At 33.6% G+C, this 15,643-nt stretch overlaps 2 protein-coding genes across 3 annotated transcripts in view; one reads left to right on the top strand and one right to left on the bottom strand.

Moving 5' to 3' along the window:
• Positions 1 to 9,960, top strand: part of LOC129270540 (uncharacterized) — a 95,206-nt gene extending 85,246 nt beyond the window's left edge. Inside the window, exons 56-61 of the mRNA XM_064105923.1 lie at positions 160 to 276; positions 1,338 to 1,451; positions 2,212 to 2,331; positions 3,630 to 3,780; positions 4,483 to 4,626; positions 5,487 to 9,960. Of these exons, the coding sequence (XP_063961993.1) occupies positions 160 to 276; positions 1,338 to 1,451; positions 2,212 to 2,331; positions 3,630 to 3,780; positions 4,483 to 4,626; positions 5,487 to 5,565 (725 nt within the window). The 3' untranslated portion in view covers positions 5,566 to 9,960. The remainder of the gene's footprint in view (positions 1 to 159; positions 277 to 1,337; positions 1,452 to 2,211; positions 2,332 to 3,629; positions 3,781 to 4,482; positions 4,627 to 5,486) is intronic.
• A 3,307-nt stretch (positions 9,961 to 13,267) lies between these two features.
• LOC129270538 (fibropellin-1-like) overlaps positions 13,268 to 15,643 on the bottom strand; it is a 47,917-nt gene continuing 45,541 nt past the window's right edge. For both annotated transcript variants that reach the window (XM_064105921.1, XM_064105922.1), the window contains one exon: positions 13,268 to 14,931. In XM_064105921.1, the coding sequence (XP_063961991.1) occupies positions 14,871 to 14,931 (61 nt within the window). In that variant the 3' untranslated portion in view covers positions 13,268 to 14,870. The remainder of the gene's footprint in view (positions 14,932 to 15,643) is intronic.

The following is a 15,643-nucleotide window of genomic DNA, read 5'->3' as shown; positions in this document are numbered from 1 at the left end:
AAGAATTTATATTTCAATCATTTCATTTTTCTATTATCAAGATACAAATTGTAGTTTCCCTCTTTTGTGTGTGTATTTGAAAGCCATTTAAAGCTCAAAATCTTTGTGTGCCTGCAGTCATGGAACCTTGAATCTTAAATTTTATGATAAATTCAACAGATACTACTGATTGCGTCAATGCAAATCCCTGTCAAAATGGTGCTGCCTGTATGGTTGAGAATGGCACCTATTCCTGTGACTGTCCGGTCGGATTCCAAGGGGAGTACTGCTCAGAAAGTAAGTCTGTTTTAACCTTTTAAAGCCAACACGAACCAGCAGCTATGTATAGCACCACCTCAAAGTCCTGAATTACTCAACTCTGTCCAGGTTACTAACCCATGATGCAACATTCTGAGTTGTGTAACCTTGTACTATAGGCCCACTAGAGGGCCTATAATACATATCAATTCATTACATACATTCATTACTCGATACACTCATACCTCAAAAACTATGTTACCAAGTAGCAAAGCAAATACTTTTCTTTACGACATTTTGTTGTTCTATACCAATAAAATCATAGGCTATATACTTGAACTTTTATTGATAATTGTCCCAAGAGGTATATTTCAAAACTAGCTGTTTGTAACACAGAGTTAAAAAGAAATCGAACACAGTATTTATCAGTTTGCTCACCCTTTAACTAGTATGAATTCTCTCGTATTGACTTTGTAAAGGACTGTTTTGTTCCAGGGGCCCGTTGCATAAAACTTTTTACCTGAGAAATCTCAGGTTGTTTTTACTGGAGTTTTTGCCCCTTGTTAAAGTCAGTGGCAGAAATCAGACTAACCTTAGTTTTCAGTTTTTACCAGAGTTTTCTCGGGTAAATATTTTATGCAACAGGCCCCAGTAGGCTACGGGTCATCTATATTATCCTAATCACTGTCGTTTAACATAATATACATCGTAGAATCCGGAATAACTTTGGCACCTTAAATCATCCCCATTGACTATAACTATATATATACTCCATTATACTTTTTAGAATGAAAATTACCAATGTCTTGATCATTTTTCGATGATTATGATATGTCCTATTGAATTGATTAGGCTACATGGTCACAAAATTAGTAGAATTGTCTTATAAATGATCAACTAGAGTGATAAACAACAGTTGTTTGTTAATACATAGTTTATATTGTAAATTAACACCCACAGGAGTTCACCCATGGGAGTTGACTGTGTCATTGGAGTTGATTGTGTTACCTTTATCTTTCACCCTGAAAAGAATTCTACAATTTTAGAAAATTTTGATAGGAGATAAAATTATGATTCCTGAATTTATCTTTCCCTTGAAGATATCAATGACTGCCTGGATGAGACCTGTAGCGGGAAAGGAGTTTGTGTGGATGGCATAAATGGCTTCACGTGTGTGTGTCGCAGTGGGTACCTGGGTAACCGCTGTCAAATAGGTATGGTGTTGACAAAATCAGATTATTTTCATCAAACATGAAAAAAATGTGTATTTTTTCTTTTCCATCAATTTGTTCAAATTTTATGTATCCATCAATTACATTTCCTGTATTTTATATGATGTACAATGTTCATTGTGCATAAATATGTATGCTATGTGATAAAGGTTTCAAATTATTATCATTATTATTATTATTATTATTATTATTATAAAAATACTCTCTCGTTGTGTTATCATGCTTCCTCATATATTGACAATAAAATAACTACATATTGAACTCTGCAAAGAGAAGAAATAATTTGCACTTGATGATTGCAAATAGAAGGGGATAAAGGGCCATGAATATCCATTAGATATCATCATGAATTTCATGGTACTATTATGTGGGAATGCCACTATTTAGACTAAACCCTGAATTTAGAATTTTCAATAGATTAATAGCAATAGGAAATGTGATGTACAAACGAGGTAATGCTAGATGATTTAAAAAAAAAAATTACGGATCAAAGAGGGATCCCTGTATGCGATAATGTGTGTCAATCATCATTCTTGAGAATTCTTTTAAAAATGGTAAATGTCTTTTATTACATTATTTTGTTATTATTATAAATGTTATCTTGGCTGGTTTTTTGTCAAATTATCTCAGGTTGTATCAACTCACTTAACTTCTAATCTTTGAAAAAAATAAAAGCAAGTGAACCAGTGTGGTGACATTTTTGTAAATTGTAATTATGTAATATTTTTATCATTACATTCAGATGTTGATGAATGTGCATCAAATCCATGTTTGAACGGCGGAGTTTGCTTAAACGAGGCGAATGGTTTTAGCTGTATATGTACTGGTAGTTTTGTCTTACCTCTCTGCACCCCAGAGCAAAGTAAGTATTATGTGACTCACATCATATTTTCGCCATAAAGTTGAAAGTCTTGAAGATGAATTTGAGTTGCGGTTACAATCACAAATTAAAATTTAAACTTGAAACTGTATTCAACAAAATGACAGCCAATTGTTTATATTTATGTATACCATGTAATGTGCTAGTGACTACTTTATGATATGTCTAAATGCTTTATCATTAGCACAATGACCAGCAGAACTAGTCTTCCACAATGATAATTAAGCACTCCTTTCAGAAGAAATTTCAAAAGGGGTGGTGAAAAATGTCTACAATTTTGCAGGTTAGAAAATCACTGCACTTATATGTTTTGGGAGTAATTGCACTTGATTTTTCATCTTTTAATGAATAACATGTTGTGAAGTGAGCTTCAAAATAGTTTTCAAAAGCCAAAGTGGGCCTCATTGAAAAGGATTTGAAAAGCACTGCTTTATACCATTAAAGTGGGAGCGGTATAAAGAATCCGCTGGAGCACTTCAAAATAAGCTTCTGAACAGTTTACAAGATGAAGGGAACATATTTTTTTATTGAATACATTCTGTCATATGTCTAATCAAATGGTAACAGTAATGAATCAATACTGTTTGATGATGATGTGTATTGTATATTAGATAATAATACACTACTTATGTAAAAGAACATTGAGATCAATCCACCAGCGTCGTATACCATTTCATATTTAAAAACTGAAACAAACTGACGTTTATTTACTACGACTGGTACATATATATACAACAGAACTACCCAATATAAACATATTGATAATAAGTTGTGAACCATAATAATCATGATAAACATACATGTTTCAGGCATCGTCAAAATATGCTGCTCTCAATGTTTGGAATTCCTTGCCTACAACAAACTAAAACATCCAATCCAATAAATCGCTTAAATGACTTGATAAGGCTGCAATTCTTAACTGTTTTTGAGTATTTTATCCTTTGTTTTTACTCACTTTTTAAATGTTTTTTGTTCATTTTTATGTCAGACTTTTAGCAACTACTTAGATTTTGTTCTAATCTGTTGTACATTTTGAGTAATATTTTTTTTGTGTGTGTTTTCTTATCTTGAATTTATATGTCATTTTGTTATACAAAATAGTTACTTATTTGTTTAAATATATTTGCTGTTTATCATATGGCATTTTATATTCATATTAACCTGTTGCAACAGGACCGTGATGAACGAGTTATGCTGATCATATTTTATCCTGTATAAATGAATGCAAGTAACTGAATCAATACCTAAATATATGTTGGTCTTTTACATTATCTTAACAGTTATCAGCTCTAGTGGTAGCCAGCAAAGTACATTCCGAGGGACTCGTATCACCCTGGATCCATATTTCATCCTCCTAATCGTGGCTCTAGCATTGTTTGCCATATTCTTCCTCCTCCTCTTCCTAATTGCCAACTGCTGTAGGGCTAGAACGTAAGTATATAGTATCTTATTTGTTGAAATCCAGTATGTTATCTTGTAAGCATATTCCTCATGTCAAATGTTTTGTGAGAAAACATTGTTGGGCATACATAGAATCTTTTTGTAATGATTTATAGAATGGATATCATGCAAAAGTAATTACTGACGTATGGCCAGCCATGCATCCGATAAATTTGTCATGCGTCTGGTAATTACTTATGCCTAGCAAATTTAATAGATGCATGGCTAGCCATCCATCGGTAGATGCATGGTTAAGCATGGTTGTAAAAAGATGAATTTTAGCCAAAAATTCTTCCATTCTATAAAACAAATGATACACAGGATTGTCTGTGCTTTGGCAGGACTAGTAAGCATGCAGTAATTATGTAAACTAGTCTAAGCTCACTTGGTTCCACCTGGTTGGTGTAACAGTTCTGTATTTTAATAACTTATGCTCACAAAACCTACCCATGCACTCACATCTGTACATCATTTGTATTTACATACAAGAATGAAAACATTTTACTAAATAGGATCATTGAACTCATAGTTTAATTTATAAAGAAGTTCAATGACAGTTTATATCAAGCCATGTTTTAGACCCCCTGCATGGTCGTAGGAGTATCTATTGAGACGTAATAGTCTCAAAAGATGAAATATCCCAAAAAAATAATTTTATTTATAAGAGCTCTGTGTATGACCTCTCCTTATCAGGGACCAATATGATACAGAGAAAGCACGATTGGGTGAATACCCATCCCAAACTCGTCCAGAGATGTCCATCCTGGCAAACGCTGAACCCCCAGGTGCTCGAGAGAACGACTATGCCATTCACGGACCGATCCCTCCAGCCGGCGGGTAAATATTTACATTTCTCATAATCTGGACACTAAGAATAATGCAATGATTTTATACCTAGAAAGTATGAAAATGATTACCCCCACCCCCCTCCCCATATAACTATTGTCTACACGATCGAGATGAAAAATCGGCACGCAGTTGCCTGTGGTGTTATTTCCATGACTGAAACTGTTTTTTCTCATAAACCCGTATTGTTCTGAATTGCACTTATTATTCTAATATATTTCTGAAATCTGAATCTTTGAATCTTTTTCTCTGAATGCCCTGTTTTGTGTAGAATACTCATTGTAACATTAAAAGCTGCGGTATAGGCTGTGTTAAGATTTGTTCCTTGAGCATTTTACCCCGGCCTATATGTCGGCTCAGCTACAGCCTGGATAATAATATGATACCAAGTATCAAGGGCAGTAGAGTATTGCATATAGTAACAGCGCTATATAAATGGACATATCATTTTCATTATTTATTTATTATTATTACTAGGAGTGTTATATCAAAACCAATTACATATTTTGTTGTTATTTCAATTGTGTCAATGTCAAAAAGTCAAATGGCAAAGTTCAGTATTCAACTGATAAACTTAGTTATATTTAGAAATAGAAATAGAATTCAGATAAAATTACATGAAATTCCAAATTATGACTCAAACTTACATATGTATGTATGTGTGTTTATATATGTATGTATCAAGTTTCATGATTCACTTAATACAGATGCTATTTAGTCATCAAAAATTGTGAACTTGAATTTGTTGTGGGGACATTCAACATATGCATCATCTATCATATAAATTACTTGCAAAGAAAATACTTATTATACATGGTAATTTTTCATTTTTTTTCTTCTTTTCTTTTTAGTGGAAATGTATCTACCATGAACAGCTTTGAGAATCCATGGCCACAGTCAGAAGACGAACTACGGAAGACTGCTTTGTAAAGAATGACCAAGATCCCGTTTCATAAAGACTTGTTCTAATAACAAATGCACAAATCTATAGCAAGTTCAATACTAGCCAATCAAAACGAATGATTTTGGTAGCTTAAAATGGTTATTTCAAATTTGTTATTATGACATGAAATGAGCTCTAGATCTGACCAACGATGACGATTTTTACTACACTGTGATCTACAATGATGTTCTATACTACATTGACAACAATAAATCTTATTAGATGAAGCAGTATCTGTTACGATCATTTAGACATCAACTTTCAATATTCTCATATGATCAACATTGTAATTCAATTGCTTTATCGGTCATTTTTACCTCTGAAAATTACCAATAATTAATGGTCAACTCTTTTTTCAGTCATTTTCAGTCATTCTTTCTTGATGATTTATTTATTTTGAGAGGAAAATCATTAATGAAACTTGTCGCGCAAAAGTAGGGACTTCTATTTCGACCATGATGAACACTCTTATTGTTTTATTCATATCGGTCCATTCTAGATTCTTTTCTCACTTATAATATTAAATTTTATTAAAGTGGCCTCTCTGAAGATTTGTCAGTACTTGAGCTCATAATGGATGAAGTATTTCATATTCATATTCCATGATGACTAGCATGCAGTTTAATGACATGTCCACCCCAACAGAGAGTTTAGTTGAATAAAAAGTGAAAAATTAAAAAAACAAGGATAATGCTGAAAATGTCATTAAAATTTGGAATTTTTATTTATAAAGAATTAGGTCTTTTTGAAATTTCGCTTTTTTCACCGAAATAGTATATGCACAAAAAATCAGAGTGATGTGCAAATGAGAGTAAACAATGTCGCTCACTTGACATTTCTTTTGTACTTTATTGTTTGAAATATTTCCATTTTGCAGGAGTTGCATTAAGGAGACTGATCATAAAATTATGATAGATCACTGGCGTAGATATTGGGGGGCTTGGGGCTCTTGCCCCCTCAAAAAAAAATATTACCAAGGAAAAAGAGAAAAAAGAAAGAAAGGGAAGTGGATAAGGGTGAGATATGATATTATTTTCTGAATATTATGTCAAACTCTATCCCAAACTTCAAAATTTTTGCTCGCTCGCTTTTTATTAAGTTTACACGATGCGCCATAGCAAGCCCGCTCAAAATTTTTGGCTCATTGCGCCACTGCAATAGATTACAAAAATGGCAACTCAAATTAATTTTTCAGACAGAAATCAATTTTTTTTACATAACAATGAGAAAATTAGTACATTTCATGTAATAATACACATGTGAGAAATAGTGAGTGTTTGAACCCATCAGTTTACTTCATTCGTATATTACATTAAACAGGCTGTGCATATCTCTGTTTGTGCCACTAAAAGAAATTTCAAATTTCAGATCCGATTTGATAAAAAAGGTCAGTAGTACACATGTTTTCCCTTTTATATTCACATCAACTTGTTGTTATGGTGAACTTATCCTTTAAAAATCCATTCTTAATGCTAATCCTTTATTGGTGTACAAGGTATTCTGACTTTCTTCTACACTTTGTTGTCAATGTATTATCACAGGATTCAAGCAAGCTGTGCTACTTGAATTTCTTAGCATGAATATCAAGATTTGAATTTTTTGAAAAAATAAGTTTCTAAAATGTTTGATTATAGAAAAAAAATGTTTGTGTTCTTATTTTCTTATCAAGCAAAAGTGTTTTCTTGTATTGTCCCTTTTCTCCCTTTAAGTTGGTATTCTTTACATACATATAGGGAAATTAGGTGATGTACTGAAATGTTTCGAATTTTCAATAAAATGTCTTTATTTCTAATTTTGTTTTTTCTACATGCATTTTTTCTGTTAAGCATTATTGCTTTTTATTCAGCGTCACTATTTTTTCAGTTTGATTCATCTTTACATTCTTTAAAAAAATATTAGCACCACTTGCGGTGTTGCAAAATGGAAATCACTATTTTTATTCTTCCAGCATTTGTTCATTGAAATATAGGTTTCAGGGTCCATTGGTTTGAATGAAAAGTTGGATTTCACTATCACAGTTTAAATATTTTTCGCTTTGCGACTTATGAAATTTGGTTTCCTTTTATTTCAAGTTTTCAATCCTCTGATATAGGCTTATATTTTGTTAAATATGTTTTCAGGCATTTTCGAAGTTCCTTGATATTGCTGGCATATAAGCAATATTTCATTTTCTTTCTTTTTACAAGTGGACATTTGTACACATCTCTTTTTGTCAAATGCCATTTTATCAAATTATAATTAGTCACTATCGGTAATGGTATTTTTGTTAGATTAGACCATAAATTGGTGAACTAAAAAAATGACTAGTTTAGAAATCGATTGCATGGTAATAAATCTACACTTGATAAGAATTTTTTTCTATTCAATTTGAAGTAGACGATAGCATTCCTTTTAACTTATGGGATATGATTTATTATATAGATTTGGGGTTTGTATTACTTTTTTACAAATTACTACTAAGCTCATATATATTGACCAATAAGGATTCCACACAATCTAATACCCCATAGGCATTCCACAAAGCTTTTCCCTAATAAATTGTGCCTCCATTCATGGTTTCATAGTTTAATCACACTCAACACTAAATAAATCTCATTTGAAGAGCGACACTTCTAGATCAACCCCCCCCCCCCCTTCCTTCGATTACAGTCATGAAAGTAGGCTTTTCAAACTACCCCACATTCTTCATTCGCTGTCAATTTTCAGCCGGAATGGGGCAAAATTGAAAGGCTGAGATTATATTTTTAACTAGAAACTACTCCAGTTATTATTAGCTTGTAGGCTGTAAAAGATCCTTGGGTGTTATGTGATGGGCTGCTTGCACCTAACTCGGGTGTGTACCCGGTGTGTGTCATCGAAGACAATGAGATATCATCGAATTTATAGTGTTCCGTTCCTCTCAGCCTATTGATTACCCCCCAAAATTGGCAACAAACATTCATTTTGTCTACATTTTCATTGAAAGAAAAATAATATTTATATAGCATGAGTCAAACAATTGATTTACTGAAAAGTTGTCTTTATAATGTTTTAGTGTCTAATGATTAAATCGAGTTAAAGATCATCTATTCAGGACCGCGACACTACATACTTTACTGGGAATGGTATAGTACATTTTTCTCTTTCACACCATATTCTATTTGAAATTTCTATAGCATTCAGAATTTTGAGAAGCTGCAATAAAGAGGAATAATATTCAATTTCCCAAACAAGCTGACGCCCAATTATTCACAATTGTTATAAAATTATTTTGTCTTATCTGTCAGCAATTGGGAGGGCTAAAAATCCAGAAACTATCTGTTATACATCCAATGATTATCTTCATATGGACAACTCGGTTATGAAATCAAATCAATTATGGGAACGATTGATATGGGTTAAAGGGATAATATTCCAAGCATAATGCCCAATTATTCACTAAATTACTTATCTGTCAACAATTTGATCGCGAAAATCAAGACACTATGTATCATACACCCAATTATCTACATGTGGATAACTTGGTGATGAAATCAATTAAGGGATCATTCAATTATTCAATCACAGAAATTAGTCAGCTTAGCTAACAATGAATTGCTAAACTATTGATCATAAGAATATCAATCATCTTAAGAACATGTTAATTATCATTCAACTCCTAAATCATTTGAATCCAATCTAAAGTCACATTGAATCTCTGGAATCAGTCTTTCATTTATCGACCAAATTAAGAATTTATAATCAATAAATTGTCAATCAAATCATCTAGAAAATTGCTCATTCGATCAACATAATCACTCAATTTGATCACCAGTACCATATAAACAACTAAGCCGGCAGCAGAAAAAAAACTCTCCCCATCAATTACAGTAATATTATGTTCTTCATATTTTCTTTTTAATGGGGTATTATAATTATATTAAATCATAATTTCTGTAATTTCTGAAAGCAGTGATTTCACAGCTAAGTCTATGTATATGAACTATTGATTGACACGTTGCTTTAGGGGTGTAATTCAATCAAGCACTTCAGATAGCTAGATGATTGTGTTGTGTTGGGCGTATTCTAAAAGGTTTTGATGATCTACAACAACAAAATATACTTAAAAATATATAATATTCTAAAATGCAAGATATCTATATTTACTCAATACAATATTATCTCTGATCTCATTTAGTCATGCGGGCTTTGTAATGATACCATGTTGATATGGCAGCAATGTCAATGCATTTCATATCATCATGAAACCCTTATGACTTTGTGTTATTCATGGAGATGTCATCATATATATTTTTTTCAAAACCAACTGTTTTTCATTAACTTGTCAGCTGTACGTAGCTGCTTCTCAGTTGCTATGATTGGAGATTAATGATTTATAATTAAACAATGAATTGATGGGGAAAGAGGAGATGTACTGTGTTATGATTTTCAGTATCAGCAATATATTAGCACTAACATGAACGTAAAATCTCCTGATAGAGGACATAACCAGGGGCCGCGGGGGCTGAAGCCCCCCCCCCCCCATTTTTTTCCAAAACCGTCTACAAAAACGTAAAAATGACCATATGATTGTGTTTTTTCATGGTCAGGCCCCCCCCCCCCAGTTTTGGCTCAGCCCCCAACTTTGAAAACCGTTTCGCGGCCCCTGATAACTGTGAAAAATCCTATGTGTAAATAATCCATAACTCTTGATTGCTTTTTGTTGAGTAGAGAGAAAAGGATCACAAGTAGAAACTGTACATGACTTGGTGAAATACTGAGCGCAATGTGGAGTGGTTGTTAATGTGGTTTGTCTCATTCCTAATTATATCTGTGTGATTGTTGCTTTGTGAGGAATATATCTAGAGACAGTCGGCAGAATCATAAACAACATGCATAACAGGTTCAACATACCTTGGCCGTATAAAAGAACGTTGATGAATTCTTGGCAGCCATTCTTGACAACGAATTCCATACGAGTATAGATTCACATGAATAGAACAAAGTATTACATTGTGCTGGATCAGCTGCCCTGGGCATTGTCAAAATAAAAAGGGAGTGATCAAGTTCTGACCAACGGTAGGCTTATAGCAGCAAAGAATTCATCCATACCCTGTGCACCAAAGAAGCTGGATATGTGCACTATGGAAATACCCCTATCAGGTGTTTGGCGATTAAACACTTACTTAATTCCTACACTCGATTTATGATTATGATGATTCGAGACAATTTGGCTGATTTATGATAAAACAATAAAAACATAGAGACACGTTTTATGATTTTTAATAGGAATATCAACTGCTTATTAGCATTAACATCAACACATGCGTCAGACTTATAGCTTAGCCCCAAATTGCCGGGGTTGAATCTGTCCCCCCCCCCCCCCAGGGGCGTCGATCAATTTTTTCAGATGGGGGGGGGGCAAAATCATGAATCAATTTTCCAAAGGCGCTCGATCACACAAGACTAACAAATACACACACACATATGCCTATATATATACATATATGTATACATATATATATATATACATATGACTCATGAGAAAGAGACCAAATCTCACCAACAAATTAATGCGAGCGCGAAGCTATACTGACCTGAAAACAGGAAAAAGGTGCCTTTTTAGGACTGTTTGTAGTTACTCATGAGGAGGATACATATTTCACTACACAGATAATGCGAGTGCCGAGAGCGAGCTGAAATGTCTTTATATTCTGACCTGATAGTTTGATATTCTAAGCAATTTTGGTACCAATGATTAAGATGGGTATCTAAACAAATTGTTATTTGTTGTGTTATCCATTTTTTTGAGGGGCCCACATTGTACAAGCATTGCTTTTTAGTGGGTCCCTCCATTTCCATCTTAATTTAATTTCTATTGAAAAATAGTATACTTATTTAAAACCTACAATGTGTTGCCCAAATTGTCTAAGTGTTTGTTTTTTTTTTTGTTTTTTTTTTCACAACATATGTATCATTATTTTCTTTTTTTTGCAACGTATACAAATATTTATGTTTATATATGGTATGCAATTCATGTATGTACAATTGATGGAGGTGAAATAAATAAATTTGAAATTTGAAATTTGAAATAGATACGAGCGCGAAGCGCGAGCTGAAAATTTTGATATTTCGATCTGAAAAAAATTTGACAGTATAATGGACGATTTTATAAAGAACAAGATATACATCGAACAAAAATTATTACAAATCGAAGCGGGAGTTCTTTTGAGGTTTAGAACTGAAAACGGGACATTTTCACCTATTTAATCATGAAAAGTATGGGTTTTTGCTACAGAAATTATGCGAGCGCGAAGTGCGAGCTGAAAATTTTTATATTCCAATCTGAAAAACGGACATTTTGAGCACGATTTTAAATAAAGAACGAGTTATGTATCTCAATCTCGCTTGCTGATTTCTGTGTAACATTACAATCTTTTTTTATTTTTTGTACATGCGGAATTATTGGGGGGGGGGGGGCAAAACGATATGTTTGCCCCCCCCCAAATGTTTTCATTGGTGGGGCGATCGCCCCCCCCCCCCGGATCGACGCCTCTGTCCCATCCCCCCCCCCCCCCCTCCCCCACCCACTCGAAAATGTCCGCGATCATCTAATTCTGCCTCGCAAATTGATGCTTTACTTTTAACTCTCACACCCAGTTTAAATTAATTTTCGCAATATAGAATACCGTTACGCAGTGGCGTAACTACGGGGGTAGCGTACCCCCCCCCATAGGCTGCTGCCCCCCCCCCCCCAAAAAAAAAAAGGGGGGGGGCTACAAGGAGAAAGAAAAAGAAAGGTAATGGGGAAAGAAGAGAAATTATTGTTTATTTTATTATGTTATATTATTTCTATTACATATATATTACATAAGATTTCTTTTCATAACTTTATGAAAAATGATTTTTGCAGGGGTTTCTGCATTTTATTCACAAATCAATAACAAATAAAAAACTTGATGCAAAAACAATGACATCAATTAGTACATTTCTGTGTGACAATCGAAAATATAAATAATGTATAAGACTGCAAAAATACATAAATGAAGCATGTAAAATAGTAAAGTGGGTACAAAATGCAGGGGCCAGCTATAATAAGCAGGTAACTGCTTGAAACAATAGAAGCCATCAAACATGATTTCCTTTAGGGTCTATATGTGTTCCTCACACCTGGTCTGTTTAGCGAGATAGGTAATCCTATCCATGGATTATTGCAATTAGCATAATATATGATTTAAAATAAAATATTAAAACATAGAAAATTAACAACTTAACCGTTTGGATCAGATCTACCAGTGTGCACATTTTCACGACGATCATGTTTATCGGTGGTGAGGATTCACCCCAACCCTCCTCCCATCCAGCTATTGTACAGCCACGATAGCCTGGCTTGATTATGGCTTAGTATTCACTTATTTTCTTGTATAATGTTGATCATTTCAACGGGCAAAACTAACCACTCCAATTTCGCCTTCTCTCTCGATCTCCCTTTTACATAAATACACACATAATATTCGACCTCAAAGCTGTTGCGTCTAATCCGGAGGGATCAGAGCATCCCCTCATACCCACCTTCTATCTCTCTCTCTCTCTCTCTCTCTCCCTCTCTTTCTTTTTTTCTTTCTTACTCTTTCACTCTCACTGCTTCTCCATCATATCTCCATTTCTCTGTCTCTGACTCATATTACATTCACACGCATGAGTCAAATGATTACAGCATGCAGCAAATAGTATTTTCACTGTGTTTTTTTAATAAATCATTGCCCAAAACGAAGTTAATATAAATGACCATGAAACTCCATGAAGTATTTGGTGCTTATCTACATAGAATACTATTAAACTTCGAGATAGTATTGTTTGCTTTCCACTGTAATTAATCATATTACATTTACATGTATGTATGGTTTTGGTTAAAGGCAATAGCGTGACCATTTTATTAAAAGAATCATGTTTTTCTATTGGAAGGCTGGTTTTCTAATGGAAGACTACTTTATTTATCCCGCCATATTTCTCCTAACAATAAAATGCATGAGCTTATTTTGCACATAGAATATAAGAATATACCACAAGGTAAAGATGAAAGTAAGAGAATCGCCCCTTATCTTTTATACATCTCACGATTTAACATTCACATTTTTGAAAGACTTCATATTATATACAAAATATAAAAATGTCGTAGTACTGCCAATATTAAAATTAACCTAAAATATAATAGGATAACTCTAGGCTAAACTCTAGGCTAAAATAATTATGTTTCGTGGTATCTTTCTAAGCAAATGAACTGGAGCACACACCTCAGGTTTCAGTTGATTTTGCGGTACAAAATTTATTTGTTATCGATCCTCTTCCTATTCCAATCATTTACACTCTAAAATGAAACTAGTGATATTGCATAGAAGAAAGGATCAGCTAAATTTAACGGTTTTATGATTTATATCTTAATATTTCCTAGCCCGTTCGATGAGAACATATTAATTTCTAAATAGAAAATAGTGAAAACATTTATATCAGTTGAACCAGGCTGATTACAAATTATTTTTAGAGCATTCCAGCACAAACATCAAGAAAATATGATATACTTTTGCACCAAAGCGTCAGTGGTTTTAATATTCATCCCTTTAATAGTAAGTAGGACTTTTGAATCGAAATCATAGATAATATACTATAATATACAATATTAAGAAGTATCACATGAATAGATATTTGGGGAAAGTATTTAGCTTAAAAGTGTGAAAGACAAGTCGAAACTGTTACAAATGTTATTTTATCATTGAACTGTTTCTTTGTTTTCTTTCATGAACCGAGGTGATAACATTTCCTTACCAAACTATCTTATGGATGATGCATGCAGGGTGAGGCTTTTACAGTAAATAAAAAAGTGAAAACCATGAGATTGTTATTTATTTTCATTAAAAAACATCCAGAACATTACATAGTATAGTAAAAAAAAAATGTATTATCTTACGGAGGACAATGACAGGATGTTTTGATCGAGGAGTAGGGTGGGGAGGGGCAAAGTGATTTTAAGGTAAATTCCCCTTTTTTCTTCCTTGATAATAAATTATACAGCTTTATGGTACAGCTTTCTATGTTCAAATTTTCCACTTTTCTATTAATCTCATTTTCCTTTCTTTTTATGTCATTTTTCCTTCTTTTAATCACTTGAAAAAATAGGGTAGTGCTCTGCCCCCACCCCTGCTCCACAAAAGTTCCCCTGCATTTTACCGCTTTTTAGAGCCATTTCATAAACTTATTACTTGAATAGCAATTTCAAAATGAAAGACTTGATATCCCGTCACCTCAGTGAGTTTCAAGGAGTTATTAGAAATAGACCTCAAAGATCTTCACGTGGAGCAGTGCTCTGCTGGTAGCGAGTCCACTTGTCTGTGCCAATCCTGGAAATAATAAATGCAGAAGTTATTGTTAGACGCATCAAAACTATTGGCCCGAATTCACTAAGGTGGTTTTTAAAACCATCGGTTGAAATAATTGTTTATAATATAATAATAATATAGGATATTTATATTGCGCACATATCCACCTTGTTAGGTGCTCAAGGCGCTCCTATATTACCCGGCTAAGCTAGGCGTTCATAGCGCACACAGCTTTTTAAGGAATTACTTCCTACCGGTACCCATTTACCTCACCTGGGTTGAGTGCAGCACACTGTGGATTATGCAAATTTCCTGTACAAATTACGCTTATTTACCGCGTGCATTAAAAATGTCCAATGCTGATGCACGCTTTTGTCACAGTGCGCCAAATTGGCGCCTGTTGCCGTGGTTATCTACAATATTATATTAATGAGTCCACTCTTCAAACAATGGACTCATTAATAAAATAGCGTATTTAACCATGGCAACCCTTCTGTATTCTTAAAGACTATTTCTAATCAGTTACTTATCTCGGCTGAATGCCACATATGTACTTAAATGTTTGTTTTTGTTATTAAATGCTATCTATTTATTGCCAATTTCAATTCTGGTAGTTCAAGAGCAATCCTCACTACATTCTACAACTTGTCCTTGAGTTTAATACTGTGTCTCAGTGATCTTGTTCCTGAACAATAATTGTTTTATCATGTTTTTTTATTCTGCCATCCTCCTA

The sequence above is a fragment of the Lytechinus pictus genome, chromosome 10 (assembly GCF_037042905.1).
Source record: "Lytechinus pictus isolate F3 Inbred chromosome 10, Lp3.0, whole genome shotgun sequence".
Lineage (NCBI taxonomy): Eukaryota > Metazoa > Echinodermata > Echinoidea > Temnopleuroida > Toxopneustidae > Lytechinus > Lytechinus pictus.
The sequence above is the reverse complement of the archived record's forward strand: the minus strand, read 5'-3'. Positions and strand labels throughout refer to the sequence as shown.